This window comes from Phoxinus phoxinus (assembly GCF_949152265.1).
Source record: "Phoxinus phoxinus genome assembly, chromosome: 7".
NCBI lineage: Eukaryota > Metazoa > Chordata > Actinopteri > Cypriniformes > Leuciscidae > Phoxinus > Phoxinus phoxinus.
In genome coordinates, this window is record NC_136882.1 from 36,660,045 (window position 1) to 36,678,845 (window position 18,801).

Here is an 18,801-nt window from a genome sequence, read left to right on the forward strand (position 1 = left end):
GCAACGAAAAAGTTGCTGGTCCCCATGACTTCCACATTATGAAAACAATAGGGACCAGAAAGTCAATAGGGACCAGAAACAGTTTGGTTACCAAATACCAACATTCTTCTAAATATCATCTTTTGCGTAACAGACCAAAGAAACTCATCACAGGTTTAAAACAACATGAGGGTGAGAATATGATGACAGAATTTTATTTTTGGGTAAACTATCCCTTAAAGATTGGATATGAAACTCAAGTCCTAGGAAATTAGTCTCAAGACAAAAGATTAGGCTACTCAATTTATTCAAAACATATTTAAGCTGTCTCCTCAGGATGTTATGGAAATTTTCGGTGACTTTTAGAAAAAGAAAATCCTCCAGTGATGTTTGCATAGACAGTATATGTTTGTCAGCTGAGTTCATCTGAAAAATATGGACCCTTTTCAAATTTCCGGTTTTCACAGAAGCGGAAGTCGTGAATAAGAGACAATAATATTCCTTTCGTGTTCCCATTTTATGAAACAGCAAAAGAAAAACTTAAGTGTTTTCCAAAAGTGTTTTCACAACTTTAAAAAGTAAGAAAAAAATTGAGAGAGATTGATAACGGCAGTCAGAAGATACTAGAAAGACGTCAATTTGACTGTCACTCTCACAGAGGCGCTGTATGCAGCGTTAACTAGGCCTATAGGCTAGTTGTCATTTGATGCAAAGTATAATGTTATAAATGTACATAGCCCTACATTAATATATATATATATAAATATAAATAACTGCAGGATTTACGATGCGGACATGTTGGTTTCATATTATTAACATAAATTGTTTGGTTTGTTTGTTTTTTTGATTTTTCAATTTACTTTCTTTTGTTACTTGTTTTATGTTTATGTTCGAAATAAAGCATTAAATAAAATAAAAAAATAAAATAAATGCTGATGATGACCGTTAAAACGCGTCATCAAAGTCTGGAAAAAGGTCCACGCTAAAAGCACGAGGGCACTTTTTTGAGTCTTCTTGACAAAAGACACTGACCCAGGCCAGAATATGTATTGTTTTAAAGAAAGATTTATCATTGGATATTCTTCAGAAACTCTCCTTAGATGTATGAGCATACGTCTTTTAAACGACATGAAGGTGAGTAGGCTAAATAATGACAGAAATGTAATTTTGGTGAAGGCGTCTGAAAAATAAGCACTACAGCAGTTCTATCACTAGATGTCGCTATTTTACCAGTTTTGGTTCGCCACGTCAAGTGGCTACTACTAGCCCATCTAAAATCCTCCATGACCAAATGTAGCATACTTAATGACCATTACACCATTGGCTTGTCAATCAACATTTTACTAAAATATCATAATGATATTTATGAATGAATTATGCTTCGTTTGAGAAGACTGTGGAAGAAGGCTCGCCTCAAACAATCTTGAATCTCTCGCATGGCATTACTGTAACTGTGGGATTAGAGCACGTTCACTGCTTTGTTGGGACTTTTCTTGTCGGGGGCGACATGTACATTTGTCAAACCGGAGTGTGACCAGTCGATTAATCTAGTGTGAAGATGGGAGCGACTGTAACTCAGCGTGTCATCATGACTTGAATATGCGGAGCTGCCGTCTTCTTCCCTCGGTTCAATAGGAACAGAGGAGCGACTGTTGACAGGGGGAGGACTCTGGAAAATATGGTGGGAGTTGCAGAATTGTAAGGGGGTAACGGGACAGAAGTGATGCAGGGACCGAGAAGGAGTGCTTTAAGTCTGCAGAAACGCTCCGAAACGTGCTGAAGTTGTTGTTGATGATGGTGTTTTGACGAGACTGATGACAGTTGACAGCCGCGCGAAACTTCAACGGCGATCAAGGTAACGCGTTCAATGCGTCTTTCTCATTCAAACTATTATGACCGTTTCATTCGTGAAGCACAAAATTAATTATGGATACAAAATACCAAAATTGCTTCCCAGTGATGACTTACTGTTGAGTTAATTTTTTGTTTTGCTAGTTGAAAGAAAGTATGTTGAGACGGGATTCGAACTTGGGTGGTCTTGTACACAACCACACCGGCTAATTAGTTAAAAACGATTTAAAAACCATTTTTTAGAGGTATTTTTTATTAAATATTTTTTAACCATTATAGTTTTTTTCCTCCCCGCAAAAACTATTGTAGGTCTTTGAATTGCATGATTATGTTTTTGACATTTTCTTGACAGATGACAGCCAGAAAAAGCGCACTGTTTCCCCCTGCCTGTTGAATACAACATTAGTTTTCAAAATGTTATTTTCCATAAGACAACACTGCAGGGGGAATCACTAGCTGATTAGTTAATTTGCACTTGGTTAAATAATAATATTATGTTGAGGTAGGATTCGAACCACATCACTAGACTAATAATTTTTAATAGCTTTTTTGCTTGCTAAAAAAATATATATATTTATTTGTGACAGCCAGTAAACATCCTTTCTCCCCGGCAACACAAAAAAAAAAAAAAAAAAAAAAAACTTCCTAAGCTGGTTTGCTGGTCTTGAGTGGTTTAAGGTGGTCTTCCAGGTGGACCAGCTAAAACCAGCCCATAGGCCAGCCTGGCCAAGTTGGGAGGGCAGCAAACCAGCTAGTCTGGTGTAAGTTGAAGATGTTTGTTTTTTCAACAAGGGAACCAGGGCCATTATTGACAATTTGGCATGAAGAAACACCTTCTGCAAAACTGACTCGTCGAGTTTAACCTCTTAATCTGTCAGCACTCCCTTTGTACTCACTCTGCCACGAGTGAGTAGTGTTTACTTTCTGTTCTTCAGTGCCAGGGATTTCAGAGCCATGCAGGCCGCGGCAGGGATGGATGGCAACGCGCACAGCCGACCACCTGACCGAAGGTACACCGTAAGAACTAAAATATTTACTCCTTAACTCTGGGTTTGATCTGTTTAGAGAGCATAGTTTGTGTTGTGATGTCTTAAACTTTTGATTATGCTTGTTTTGTCTCAATCTTCGATTTTTGTAACGTTTCCCCGTTATTACAATGCCGTGTAATCAATTTAGGTTAAGAGGTTCCTTTAAAGTTTTGTAGATCATACAGAGTTTTAATGTTATCAAATATGTTTGTGCTGTTGTTTTCCCTTCAACATGATGTCACTTCCTGCCTGGAGTATGACGTCAGCAACCAGTTTTGTTAGTAAAATATATTCTGCCGGTAGAATGTGAAGACACAGGAAGACTGATTAACGATGAAAACATTTGCATTACACAAGCATTGTAGAAATGATCCAGTTGTACAGTAAGTGTGGATAGTTGAGTCTGTAGGAAAGTGTAATGAAAGATTGTAATACTAATGCGTGTGTGTTTGTTCTTCCGAATTGTGGATTTAAAGATTATGTGGAATGAGGAGAATAGGGAGAATACTTTTCATTTTTTTCCTGCTAGTTTTTCCAGTTTTCAAGTAGTTCATTGCACATGCATAATGAGTTCTGGAATAAGCGATTTTATGTACAGTAGCTGGTAGGGCTGTAAACGATTTATCGCGATTAATCGAATCCAAAATAAAAGTTTGTGTTTACATAATATATGTGTGTGTATTGTGTATAATTATTTTGTATAATACACACACATGCATGTATATATTTAAGAAAAATGTGTTATTTATATATAAAATAGTTCTATTTATATATAATATAAATCATATACAAATATATATGCAGTATATAAATGCAAATATTTCTCAAATATATACATGCCTGCGTGTGTATTTATATATACAAAATAATTATACACAAGTAAAATACTACACACATATATTGTGTAAACACAAACTTTTATTTTGTATTCGATTAATCACGATTAATCGTTTACAGCCCTAGTAGCTGGAAATAAATGTATGAATAATACATTGGGGAGGATTGACATTAGTGTGATCTGTCACTGTAGACTGGGCTGTTTACGAGTGAAGATTTAGACATTGTGTGCTTGTTTACAAGACAGTCTGACGGTAATTAAAGTCTCTGTTGTCGCAGGCATTGCCTCGACCTTTGACCCCGGTGCATTTCCTGCCTGCAGAGCAGAGCTGAGAAACGCTCTTGGACACATGTGGAGGTCATGGGAAATGAACTTTAGGGGAGAGGGGGGAGTCTCTGCAAAATCTCTTGCAAAATTCTCCTGGTTAATTTCTTTGCTGGGGAAATGAGGATGTAATTGCATTTTTTACTTTACTGGACAAGAGTCGTCTAGCGAAGGACAGGGTCTGCAGTTTTCATTTCCCTCCCAGATAAGACTGAAGATTACAGGAAAAATGGTTGCTGCGTTCAAATGTGAGGCTTGTTAATTTGACCTCGGAGCCAATTGTACTTATCTGGTGTAATAATCCATGTCTGTGGGGGCAATGCTACAGTCTCAGAATCAGAAGACTAGGAAATTTAAAATATACAAACCAGACACAGAACTGGTCCTTGAAAACCTCATGAGGCCGATTAGCCGTCTGTATCATGAGTGAGGAGATCCTCCATATGCATTAGCGTCAAATATGATCTTTATTAACACACTTTGGACTTTAAGACTTTGGAAATTTGTGCTCCACGGGTTCAGATTTTTGCTAGCAAAGGATGATGTCAGCTGAGAGCTTTCCAATGGCTGGAAGCGTTTTCTATGAAATGGGAGAGATATTTTCCAGCACGTTCTCATAATAACTCTCTTTTTCTGCATTATTATATCTCACACACACACACACACACACACACACACACACACACACACACACACACACACACACACACACACACACACACACACTCTCGTCTATCTTTATGAGGACATTCATTGACACAATGCAATCTCTAGCAGTTTACTCTAACCTTACCCATCACAACTAAGTGCCTAACCCAAACCCTTACCCTAACCCTAATTAGGCCTATATATTATTATATTAATAGCTAATTATAACCGTATCCCTAAAACCAAGTCTTGACCCTCAAACAGGCCTTTAAAGGGGTCTCAGAAAGTGTGGACCAGCCAAAATGTCCTCACTTTACTCTCTTTGTCCTCACTCCGATGGTCTAAAACTCAAACTGGTCCTCACAAAGATAGTTGTACAAGTACACACACACACACACACACACACACACACACACACACACACACACACACACGTTACCTCTCCCACGATGCTATGACCACATCCCTGCGTTACTGTGATTTTAATCAGAGGCGTGTCTGATACTTTTAAGGCTTTTTTTTATAAGATTCTTTTGAGCCTCGCACAAGCGCTTTGATTTTGCACCCATGATCATTTGATTAGTGTTGTCGGTGGGGTTTACAGCGGGAAAGTTTTGTTGTGTTAAACAGCGTGACTCTTAACCGCACAGAAGTGGTTGTGTAATAATTCGGGAGCAGGATTCTGGTTTCTCTGGCACTGCAGGGCATCAGGCCATCAACCGTCTTATGTCTGTGGTGCAACTCTGTTTGTAAATCTAAAATTTCCAGCCTTTTGCCAAGTTACACAATTGATTTACACTGTTTTTACATGAGGTTTAAAAATTTGGTCCAAAAATCACGAGTTTGATTTCACTCTATTCCCCTGATGGTCTCTTTGCACGTTGTATTTTTAGGGTCTGCATCGGTATGGCTAAAAATATAGTTTTTTTTCCAGTTAATCGCAATCTCCATTTGAAACCATGAAATACAACCAGTGTACTCTGATTCACGAATGCATGATTTATTAAAAAAAAATAAAAAGTTTGAAAAAGACGCTACCAATTTTAAACTGATCTAATATTGTTTATACCTTAAACCTGGCATAGTGTACTATGAATATTGTTGGTTCCTACGACAAAAAAGACGTGTGCTAAATTAATAAATGTGATGTAATTAAACAAGATAATATTTGTATGGAAGAATATAGAAGCAAAATGGACTTTACAACTAACAAATACTCTAATGAATCAGAATTTAATTAAAACTAGGCCTAATAGAAATTGAATCAATAGAATCAAGAGCATTTGTATCTGAATTTAAGTTCACACTGTCAGTCCAAATCCGATTATTTGTGTATCCGGTTGGAATCTGATCTAAAATTATTGACTGTCCACGCTGTGTATCGCAACTGTTCAGATTTGTGTGTCTCATGCCACTCTGTAGTTTTCAGGAATATCTGCATTGGTTTTTATGCCAAAACCAACAACAACAACAACAACAACAACCGCAGTATGGAGGGATTTGCAAAACAGATGTTGTCTTATTTACAACATGACAATGGCAGAAACATAGTAGGCTGGTATGAGCGGCTTTATTCCATGCCATCGTCTCCGCCGGTTTCAAAACATTGGCATTTTCTGCTTGCAACAACACAACCTTGTTTCTGCATTGACTTTCAACATGTTTTCAATAACAACGTCTGATGTTTACGTTTTACATGCCGTGAGAAAGTCACTTAAACCACGTGAAATCTGATCAGAGCAATCAGACTGAAACGGATTTCCAGAAATGGGATTTCATTCAAACCACATATGAATGTAACTCGATTTTTTTGGTTGCTGTTCACACTTGCTAAATCTGATCTGATTTCAATCATATTTGGACTGACAGTCTGAACGTAGCCTAATTGAATTGGGAAATCTGAATTGATTACCAGTCCTACTGAATCGCAGTAAATGCATGTCGTAAGACCAAATAATGTTTCTGTGTTTGTTTATGAAATATTGTAGCTAAATTGACAACGCTTCCAGTTACCAATGCAAGTGTTGCACTTTCACATCCATGCAACACATTTGACAATATTTAAAGGTGAACTATGCAGGTTTTTTACCTTAACTGAACAGCTTTGAAGTCATTGGAATGGTTATATTACTTATTTCGGGTTGAATGGTGGTCGTCTCGCTTCCCCCCCCCTATCGCCTGTGAGCGGAAAAACCACCATTACAACTTTGGGCCGCCGCGTCAGGAAGTATTGCGTGATATCAGTTCTCGCGATGTAACGAATTGCTTTACGGCCAAAAAAAAATCTGCTACAATTCTGTCATTATTGCGCTCCCTCACACTGTTCGAACCCGAATTAAGAAGACGTTTTAAAGAATGTCCCGTCTGCTTTGATGTCATTGATCTATAGCCTCTGGTATCTGAGAGTCGCCAACAAGTTTTTCGACGGTGTTGTCAAATATCTATTCCGGAGCTGTAGGGGGAGCTCTATAGAGAAACCTGCGAGCAAAAAAGCGAGAATACAGCGAAGAAATTCACGAAACTGCATAGCCCTGCTTTAAATCTGTTTTGCCGATTTCCTCCCCCAAAAAAGTGCAGATAATATGGGCCTGCTAATAACGTACAGCGACTGCACATTTAGCAAAGGTTTCATCTTCTGGAAGCTCGGAATGGTAAAAGAAGAGACTGACAAATGAGGGGAATTTAAGCTTGATCTCTGCAAATATGAAAGCAAGATGTGGAACTTCGCAGGTGTTGGCAGGACTCTATTGTATGCTGCTGCAGTTTGGCTTCTTTTACTTCTGACATCTGTTCTTGGAATTCAAAGCTGGACGAACAGCTTCGGTGTTGAGAATAACTGCGGGAATGTTTACTCGCGTATGATGTCATCTTGTGTGATCTGTAGTAATTTCCAAATTATCAACACTGACACTTCTACCTCAGTGCAACAAGGACCAGGCTTTGACGACAAACTGTCACATTAGGGACAAGGGTATGGATGCACTTGAGTGTTGTTGCAGATGTTTCCATACTTTCTCACACTCCAACTTTCCCTTTGCATACACACACACACACACACACACACACACACACACACAGACACACACACACACACACACACACACACACACACACACACACAGCTGTTCTATCCAATCCGCTGTTGAAAAGCTACAGTATAAGAACAGTGATGTTATGTTGGCTTGATAAAGACCTTCTGGAAACCACCAAGGATAGTCTACAATCCACCTAGCAACACCCTAGATACCATCAGAGCATCCCATCCAGAATAAACCTGGCTATATGAAAACCAGTCAGAACACCATAGCAACTGCCTTATAATACTTTATATATTTATGTATACACCCTGATGCATTAATCAAACGATACAATGTATCGATGCCACATGTAACATATCGACATGAGGTAGCCTACCTTTTTGACACTAAAAAACGGTGTAATTTTTTGTTGTTGTTGTAAATGTCCCAATTGACCCTTCACAGGGAGCTTGATTGACAGGTGATCTGACCAATCATACTTTGCCATCCGCCATTTTGTCCGACAAAGCAGTCAGGAGAGTTAGTAGATTAACATGGGAGGATTTGAACTTAAAAAACGGAGATGCCTTTCCGCGGTTAAAACAACATTCCTTCTGATGTTCATTCATCTTTATTTGATGCTATAAATGAACTAGAAGGAAGAGATGATCGGTTCACGAGCAGCTTTAACTGATGCTCTACAGCGATCTGTCACGACACATTAAAGAGCCACAAAACGGTATTTATTGTTTAAATTTCTTTAAAAAAATTACCAAATTTGAAAGGTGAGACTTTGTTTAATATCAAAAGTAACCTGGTCTGTGTCTGTCAGTGTGTTGTCAGTGTCCTCTCTGCTCCGCGATGTTTTTTTCACTGCGTGAGAACATGGTGTGGCGTGAGAGCGGCGTAGCTTGTCGGACATAGCGACAGTAACTAAGGGGGGCGGGTCTTTGCGAACGGTCAATTGGGAGAGGGTGTGCAATTTTCAAAGATTTTAACGTTCATGTTATACATTTTGGTTGCATTTGTGAGTTAATAAAAATGTAACTGGTTGTGTAAACTTGGCACATAATATCTAAATATCGATAAATCACTCGATATAGCCCTGAATGGAATCGAAACGTAAATCTTATCGCAGATTTTTTGAGATATCCGCAAATATCGTATGTTGAATTGTCTGATTTAAACTCCTAGTAAGGTTGTCTACGTTGAATATTTGTCTTTTGACTTTTCTAATTGTCTGGATTAGTGTGGGAGATCATTTGAACTCTGAAGTTGTTTTTGTCGTATTAATACTTTCAGGTTGGGTGTTTTCTCAATTGAATCAACAGAATGATTAATAGCCCAGCATTTAACATGTACAGTTTACCGTGTAAGTAAGGTTTAGCGTGGTTTTAAGAGACAACTCCCTAAAACACTTGTACAACAATGGTTAGTCTGGAAATTGTAGACATCTACAGCCTGAGGCAATTTGAAGCTATAGTGACTCTTTATGTTTTATATCACATGCCAAGGGATAGTTCTCTTTCTCATATTGGATACCAGAAGATGAAAGTTTGGTCATCATTTACACCCTTTCATGTTGCTCAAAATGTGCGTGTATGAGATAGAAGAGTGCGCGCGCGTGTGTGTGTGTGTGTGTGTGTGTGTGTGTGTGTGTGTGTGTATGGAAACATGCATTTGGATTGGAGAGTTAGTGCTGAAGAAAAAAAGCACAGGTGTGTAAACGGGCTATTTTATTTTATTTTGGTGATGATGTTAACCAAGGATATGTTGACATATTTGAATTCTTGAGTAAACTATCCCTTTAAATATAGTATACGTGAGTTGTAGAATCATTAAATACAAATACTTGCTTAATTTGCTTACTTGAGGATGTTATCTTGTGGTGACAAGCCTAGCAGAATGAACACAATGGCTCTGTTCAAAAACCTAGTAAGCTGCCTTACTGCCTACTTAGGAAGCTCCTTATAGCTAAAATACAACCTCATGGTTGCTGATATGGAAACCCTTACATAGGCAGTCTAAATGTGTTGCATAAAAATAAATTTTGGCATTCAAAAGTTTGTTGTCAGTAAGATTTTAGTTATGTTTTAGTGACATCAATACTTTTTCCCCCCCAGCAAGGATACATTAAATTCTTTACTTTTAAATTGAAAGTGACAGTAAAGACTTCTATTTCAAATAAATTATCTTTTGAACTTTCTATTCATATAAGAATTCTGAACAAATTATCACAGTTTCCAAAAAAAAAAATTTGTGCAGAAAATCAACATATTAGAATGATTTCTGAAGGATCATGTGACACTAAATACTGGAGTAATGATGCTGTAAATGCAGCTTTGCATCACAGGAATAAATTACATCTTAAAATATATTCAAATAGAAAACTAGTATTTGAAATGGTAATAATATTATTATTATTATTATTATTTTTTTTTACAGTTTTTAATGTACTGCTGATTAAATAAATGCAGCCCTGGTGAACATACAGTAATACATTTTTTTTTCAAAAAAATAAATATATATATATATATATATATATATAAAAAACATTTAAAAATGGTAGTGTTGTCCATGCAAATATTGGGTTTGGGTAAACTAGTCAGTCTTTAGTTGGATTGAGGTTTTCATAGCTATTTTTTTATTTAAAATTATTATTATTATTATGAATAGTGTAGCTTCATCTGCAATGTGTTGTTGTCAAAATGTCTTCTGGCATTATCGTCTCTGAGAAGAATACATCCAATGCTGCCATATAATTTGGTATGCTAGAAGTCAACATATTAATGTTTCCTATGTTGTGTGCAATGCATGATGTCTTAAAATGCAGCCTACGTAGACGCTCACTAGGATCTGGAGCAGAGCCAGTGTCTACTATGGATGCCGTAGATCTTCTGTGCATACCATACGTCTTGACTCCTCCACATTCCACACATGCTCTCTCTCTCTGTCTCTCTCTCTCTCTCTCTCTCTCTCTCTCTCTCTCTCTCTCTCTCTCTCTCTCTCTCTCTCTCTCTCTCTCTCTCTCTCTCTCTCTCTCTCTCTTTCTCAACAGCTGTATTTAACACTCCAGTCTCCCCAACACTTCCATGAGGACTTAATGCAGTGTTTCTCTCTGTGGAACATGAGAACTCCTGATTTCGCACTGCCTTTCCTGTCTGAGGAATACAAGGCCTTTATTTCTCCATGTTGTGTTTCTCCGAGCACTGAAAGAGCATGTGGCAGGACTCCAGAGAACACAGGAGAATGGGGGCTCTTTGTTTTGCTGTCAGGCCTGCAGGCAGTGACCGTAAACTGCTTTGAATGCAGCAAAAAGGAATATGCTCTAAATTGATTAGTTTGGTGTGTGCCTTGTGAGTTACACTTCCTCCGTCAGACATGCTGTCCTTTTAAATGTTGCGTTCCAGAAGATGATGCACATTGAGTTCCTCAAGTGTGACACATTTGTTGGCGCTAGCTGTCAGTGTTGCATGTTCGAGTTTGCTAGAGCACATGTGTGCTTGCTTGCATTTACAAAGATGACACTTGTCTTGAGGACAGACATTGGATGATATTTGGTGTTATTAAAAGTTGAATGTCTGCATTCTCTGACAGTGTTTCTTCCTGCACTCATTTTTTTTGCTGAATCATTGTGTTGTTTAAGCCGGTGTAGTCGGATTCATAAACACATTAGTTTTATGAACCGACTCTTTTTAATGACTAGGCACAACAACAACAACAAAACTCACAGCCGCTTGAGATGGTCTCCTCACATCATGCCTGTGGGAACTGAAAGAGCTCTCAGTTTTCTTGAAGAAATGCTCTATTGAAGACTTTTCCACTTCATTTTTTTCTGTACTCTGAAATTAAATCCATCTATCTCCATCAGAGTCAGCCTCGCTCATAAATGCATTTCGTGGTTCTGCTGACATTTTAGAAGTGATAAATGTATGCCTTTTTTTATTATTGTCTATTATTATTATTAATAATAACAAATTTTGTATTATTATTGAAATAATATTTGATATTGATTTAATGCTAAAATTATATTTTATTAATTATTATGTAATTATTACAAATATTGTTTATAATATTAAATATTTAATAATAATACTGTATTATTATGATTTGTATTATTCTTATTTTTAATATTATTTATCTCATTACTCTTTAATAATAATAATTAAAAACAAATAATAGTAGTCTGACAATCTAATGTGTCCCCAGTTTATCATCATCATTTGTTATTATTATTTGTATTATGAACAAACATAAATTAGAGTTATGGATTGTTTTTAATGCAAAGTATGGAAAACGTATGTAACTATGAAAGTCAGACTTTGGTAGTTGGCTTTAAGCAATTTCACTTTTACTTTTATTTGTGGTTCATTATTTGGTGGTCAAACTTCAAATATTTTGTATATAAAATTCACCACTGTTTATGTCACAGTCATGAATGACACCTCAAAATGTGCATTTGTTGAAGAGAGGAGTGCTGTTACTTTTATGATACAACCCTAGCAACCCCTTAGCAACACCCTTGCATCATGGCAGTGAATCTGCATGGGAAAACAACACTTGCATCTTCTACAGAAAATATAATAATCGAGTTTAAACCTGCTCCCACATTGCACACAATATTTTAATATAATAAGACATTGTTTTCCAGCACATAAAGACGTCAATTTCGCCTCCTCCTCATTTTTCAATGTAACATGAGAGGTATAAATGTCCATCTGCCGCATAACTTAGACATCATAGTCATTCAGGGACTGGATTTCAGGCCGCTGAGCTCGCCAGCTCATAATGACTTGTATTAAGTGTGTCCATCTTGTTATAAAAATCTCTTGAGTTTTATTCTCTGTGTCAGTTACTCATATCAGATTTCATTAGAAGATTGCTGTCTACATATATAGATTTTTATTGTACAATCTTCTTGTGATTTACTCATTTAATTCTGATGTTGGTGTCCAACAGCGATCAAATCAAATTTAAGGCATTTTTTATCATGCATATTGTTCCATACAGCTTTATAATGCCATAAAGAGCTCATGAAATCAAAATTGTGGCTTTTAAGTCCTTGACTATTAGTGACTATTAGTTGACTATTTGACTGTTGACTACCGTATTACCGGTAGTTTTTTATTTAATTAAAATTTTATTTAATTCATATTTACTTGCTATGGATGATTATTTGTTTAGTTGCCTTATTATTTGTATTATGATTATTTTGTTTTTTTTATATTATTTTTATTCTATTTTTAATATTTTATTGACTATATTTTTGTACCTATGCCAAATATTCTTGAGTTTCATAATATGTGTGATACAAAATTTGTGCAAAAAATCACAGCAAGTCATGAATCCAAAACAGAACCATGAATGCATTACCATCTCTGACCCATTGCAAACCCAAGCGGTGATGAAGATCAGTGTTGTGAAGTCTAGAATTTGGCCACCCGGTGACTTTTGGACGCTACTGTGTGTGTGATTGGCTAAGAAGGAAAACACTGGCTGGTGTATCTCTGGCAAGTGTGTCTCTGCAGACAATGTCCCTTTGTCTCAGAAGAAAGGATTCAGTGTAATAGTTTTTAATTATGACTCCAGGGGAAATACTTCCCTTTTTACTTTTATGTAAATGTTGGCTCTTCTGCTAATAAGGAGCTCTTGCAACCTTTTTTTATACTCCTGTATATTCCTGCATATCTCAGCATACAGCAAGGTTCGTGGATTTGAATTTCACAGGTCTATAAGTAAGCTAAGCATTCAATTCCGGTCTACTTATCTTGTAAGAAGTTCAAAATATCCCTGCGAGGCTGCGAGCATGTGATCGGAACCATTTCCCTTCTGCTTTGCTTATCTAAATACTTGGCAGATGTTTTGACCAGTCTCTGTAGAGAAGGAGATGTTTTGGCCTTGACTTTTCTGTATCTAGACTCTGCGGTGGGAATGTCAAGGTCAGGACATATGTGAACCCGGAGAGACGCGTGGGTGATATGGTAGAGAGAGAGAGTTCATCAGGCAGTACATTGACCCTCGGCATGACCTGTAAAGCATGGGGTCGTTTGCGGGTCGCATATGGATCACCCAATGAGTTCTGAATCCCAAATTGAGCATTAAGTCTGCATTGTGCCACGTCTCCCCCTTGCGCTCGTCATGGGAGAGCTGCTTCAATGGTGAACATAAATGCAGTGTTAAACACACTTACCTTTGGTTTAGGCCTACGTCTCATTGGCTTCCTAGTGAGATTTAGTTGTTTCCATTTGTTTTTCAGATACCTTTGTTGAGCAGCTTGTATGAGGTGATCTAGTTTATCACAAAAGTGGTTTGTAATGTTCCTTAAAACAGTTAGATCACAACTTGTTTTACTTTGGACATCAAATGGCGACCCAACACAGTACTTTCAACACCAGCCAGTTCTCACCACATTAAAAAAAGGCAGTGGCTATAAAAAGTGAAAATAGCAATAGATTATTTTATACTATGTAAAAACAGCAGTGTTTTCTTTGCAATAAGTTTAAATAATAGTTACATTGCTTTTTATACTTATAAAATATGTTGCGAAAGGGGAAGAGGGGACACCAGCACCGCAAACAGCTTTGACAGTTTTATTTCGCTCTCATCGAGTTAAAAGCGTCAAAGCTTCTCCCGAATGCACGCTGTAATTTACCATTAAGCACAACACAATAAACACATGGTTTTGTAAACTCATGGTAAATTACACAAATACATACATATCCTGTGACGGCTATAATTTAATGCACAAATGAATGCACAGCCGTTCGCATTTGTATTCTACATCAAAAATATAAATGCGCTCTTGCATCTTTAATAACTTTTGAGGCTTTGTTTTGTGGCTTTATTATAAGCCGTTTGATTGGGCCATAAGATCAGTGCGGATGAATCGTGTTTGTGTTGAAGACTCAGGATCAACTGAAGAGAACTTATGCAATGCAGAAACTCTTACAAAGCAAAAACAAACACTTATTTACTTATTTTATATATTTAGCTATTTTATTTTACCTATTTTTATTTTTATTAATTTTTAAAATATTCTCAACATTATATAATAATTATATAATTCTCAACATTATTATATATATATTTATTTATTTTTATTTTTGAACCTATTTACTTACTATGTATGATTATTTCCTTAGTTGCATTAAGTTCTTTATTATTTGCATTAAGATTAAAAAAAATTAATATGTATTTTTTTTTATTACCATGCACAACCATGCCATTTATTATATGCATTTAGTTGACTTGTTTTAGTTGGCAAGGGACAAACATCATTATCTGATTTCGTTGCAGTGGTAAGCAGTTATTTTAATAGTGAAACAAAAAAAAATGATATAAAATTCAGGTTAAACTGGTACTGTATATCACCCACCCCTATTTCCAGTGGAGTCTGACTAATTATAAGGTGAGAGATGTTGTTTAAATGTGGTGGCAGTTTGAATACAAGCATAGTTCAGGGAAAACGTTTTGTTTTGCTTGAAATAATAGGGCTTGCATGGAGGATGAGATTCACACTGGGTCTCTGTGTTATTTTCTTCCCTCTCCTTCCCCCAATCTCATCTCTATCTTCCCATCCCACAATGCTTTGGGAGTAATGGCCTTTCCAGACCTTCTCTAAACACTTGTGTTTACGGTGAGCGACCTTCTCTTACCATATTACCAGCTGTGGCCCTGGATCTGTGTTTTGTCTGTCCGTAGGGAATATCCTCCTCTGCCCATCAAACACCCCTTTTCAATCGAAGCCACTTCTTTTTGCATCACATCCCGGCCACTTTTCTACTTGTATTTTTCAAAGTTAAATTAGGGTCTTGGAAAAAGAAAAGAAAAGTGCTCTCCTTTTAATCTATTTAGAAGAAACAATTGCAATATTAAAGAGACCTCGCCGGTGTTTTGTCTTTCCAAGGGTTGTTTATGCAGAATGTAGCCTTCATTTCCAACACTCTTAAAACATGGTTCTAAACAGTACAAAATTAGACTTTTTCGGATTGTAACAATATCAGAACCTTTGTTGTTGATACTGTAAATAGAACCCTTTTTCTATAAGGTTTAATACAGATCCATGCTTTGAAAGTGCTATACAGAATCGTATAGTAGTGTATAAAGCTGAAATCACTTTAGTTGAGTGAGTGAAAACTCCCGTTATAATAAAAAATCTGTCTATACTGTAAATGTAATCTCTTATTTACATTGTGTTTATACTTTGTTGGTTATATGAAATGATTGCGAGTTAGGGGTGGGCGATATGGCAAAAATATCATATCACGATTTTTTTCAGGAAAATCACGATTCACGATTTTATCACGATTCCTTTTCATGTTGGTTTTACTATTTTGCAAGTGACTGAGCATCACAGCCAAACTAATGTCCCTATTAAAAAAAACAAAGCCTTAGGTAACAAAATATAAAATAAAAAATAATGGCAGACATTTAGGCCAAAGTGGCGAAGATAAAAAATGTCTTTGTTATTAAAAATTAAGAACAAAGAAACTGTCCCTTTAAGGACAAGCGGCAGCATGTTTACTATTAGGGCTACTGTCACTTTAAGATCTGCGCACAACGAGTCTACACGCATTTGACAAGCAGATTTTTTTCTTAATGTTTTCTATTGTTCTTTCACTTTAGACATAACCAACTTTATGTAAACCTTGTGTGTATTTTACAATATTAGCGCAATAAGACTCGAAAGATAACTTAGCCCAGTAATCAGACGCTGTTAGACAGGCTTTTAGTGCATGTGCGCGCGTCGGGTGTTTGCGCTCAGTTAAGCCTTGTTTATACTCGACGCGTCCGCACGAGCGCGAGTCTCCGCTGACTGCGCGCGCACCTCTCCAAACGGTTGAGGCGTTTATACTTGACGCGCTCGCCGTTGTACTATTCTTTGAAACGACAGGGGGCGACTCGAGTAATTGCCCTCTAAAACATCAGGAATCGGTGAGAAGAAGAAAGATAAGCACGTGACAATGTTTATTTTAGTATACCACCACCAATACAAAAATAATCGTGTAAAACCCAGTAAACCCTGAGATTATTACGTGTGCCATTAGAACAAAATATTTGTAGGCTAGCCTATATGGGAATACATGTATGTATACAACTAAATTAACGATCTCTTAAAAAATTATAATTTCGCTAAACATTCATTAACTTTCGTGTACATTTGTATTAAACATGGACCTTTATGTTCATTAAAAAGGCTTTTTATGCTATTGTATGCTCATTTTTTAAATGTAAGCAACTAATTTAGACGCGCAAACTGGGTGCTGGTGTGATGAGAAGGTCGAGCTCGGCCAGATTCGGCTCGAAGTCGTTCATCTTCAGATGCGGAGCCGCGCGCGCTGTTACAAAATCTGCCGTGCACACCGGCAGGCGAAATAGGCCTTTGCGCACCCAACGCGCGCGACCTCCCACACCGCAATGACGTCATTTTTGCCGCGCGCACCTTCGCACTCGTGCGGACGCGTCGAGTATAAACAAGGCTTTAGAACAGCGCATCAGCAGCGAATGACATGTTTAACCGGCAAGGCTTTAAAGCACATGCAAATAATTAATTGTTATGAACTACAGTGTCCCGTTCCTCTGCATTTCATGTGGATATACGTCGCGCTGTACAGTCAGAAATGCAAACTGATAAAATGCACGATCCAATGAAATTTCTTCAAAAGCAGATCGTGGAGACATTTTAATCGTCCACGATCAAAAATCGTAATATCGCACACCCCTATTGCGAGTGTGCAAACTCTAGTGTATTGAGCTGATTCTGACTAACTCATTAAACACATTTGATTGGCCTTTGCATTCATGCGCTCTCTGACATGTTAGTGATTTGCTGAATGCTGCAAAAACATGTTGTAAATAGAAACCTTTGACGCTCTTTACAAAGTGCTCGCACAAATACGCACTTGAGCGTTCAGTGGGTATCGACTTGGTATCGAAATACCGTTAATTTTCAACACTACTAGTTAAAATTTATAGGCATTTTAATAAGGATATGAAGTAGAGATGCACAGATTGATCGGCTGGTGACCGGAATTGGCCGATTTTCATGTGATCGGCCATGAGCGGCGACCGGCCGGTCAGTCTGACATATGCCGATTTTATGCCGGTCAATGTATGCACTCGGGCGCCGCATGATTAACATCGCGCAACATCAGCATCACACGTGCACACGGACGAACGCACATGTAGGAAACCTCGTGAATTACGTCCGTTTCACACCGCAAGTGTGAGCTGCGCGTTTTTTTTTTTCCGACGCTCATGTTAATCAATGAGTGAATTCACACCGGCAGCAGGAGCGGCGCGTGAGCAGCGGTGAGGCGCGGGTTTCGGCGCCAAGTCTATTTTTTCTGCGCTGCTCAAGCTCAATTAAAGTGAAAGCACACTTTTGATGGACAAAATAATTATGATTTCACAAAAAAAAGTGCCTAAAATGCACAGAATTTGCATGTTAGTGTGTTTGAACAAGAACTGGAGTAGGCTATGTCAGAAAATAAAATGAAGACTCAAAAATATTTATTGAAAATTTACCCATTTAAACTTGTTTTTATTATTCAGTTTGGGTAAAAGTATCTGGTGTTCTATAAAAAAAAAATATAGAAAATAAATATTTGTGTGTGCTGTAAAGTGAAAAAAAAAAAGAAAACTCACTGAAAAATCGGAAATCGGAAATGGACTAGAAAATTGTAATCGGTGTATCTCTTATATGAAGTACCTGTTGAGAGTGTTGACAGTATGTGTAGTTGGATGGTTGAGCTCCAAAAAATCAATAATAAGGTGCTTTGTGGCTTTGGAAGGATTTTTTGACGGTTACAGATAAAAAATTAAAAAAACTCTAAGCTCTAACACAAAGAACCGTTTTACCGTAAAACAGGACGATATGGTTCTAAATAGAACTGTTATTATGTGTGAAAAACCTTAAAGTGTAGCTCACATAATGCTTTCATTCATGGTCATCACACCTTTTCAGCAGATCTGCAGGGAGTAGCTGTCAGCGGTGAGCATTTTTAGCATTCCCTCTGTTTTTATAAGGGCAAAGGAAAACTGGCACGATTGACATCTCGCTCCAACAAGGTCTGGGGGTGCTGGAAAGACATGAAAAAAAAGAAAGGGAACTTCT

At 37.4% G+C, this 18,801-nt stretch overlaps 1 protein-coding gene across 5 annotated transcripts in view; it reads left to right on the forward strand.

Moving 5' to 3' along the window:
• The first annotated feature begins 1,064 nt into the window (after nt 1-1,064).
• cobll1b (cordon-bleu WH2 repeat protein-like 1b) overlaps nt 1,065-18,801 on the forward strand; it is a 54,050-nt gene continuing 36,313 nt past the window's right edge. The window contains exons 1-2 of one of the 5 annotated variants that reach the window (XM_079617586.1): nt 1,065-1,113; nt 2,766-2,847. In XM_079617586.1, the coding sequence (XP_079473712.1) occupies nt 1,080-1,113; nt 2,766-2,847 (116 nt within the window). In that variant the 5' untranslated portion in view covers nt 1,065-1,079. Of the gene's footprint in view, nt 1,114-1,604; nt 1,835-2,765; nt 2,848-18,801 lie in introns of those variants that run through there. The other 4 variants (XM_079617587.1, XM_079617585.1, XM_079617589.1 and 1 more) reach the window with 4 other exon arrangements.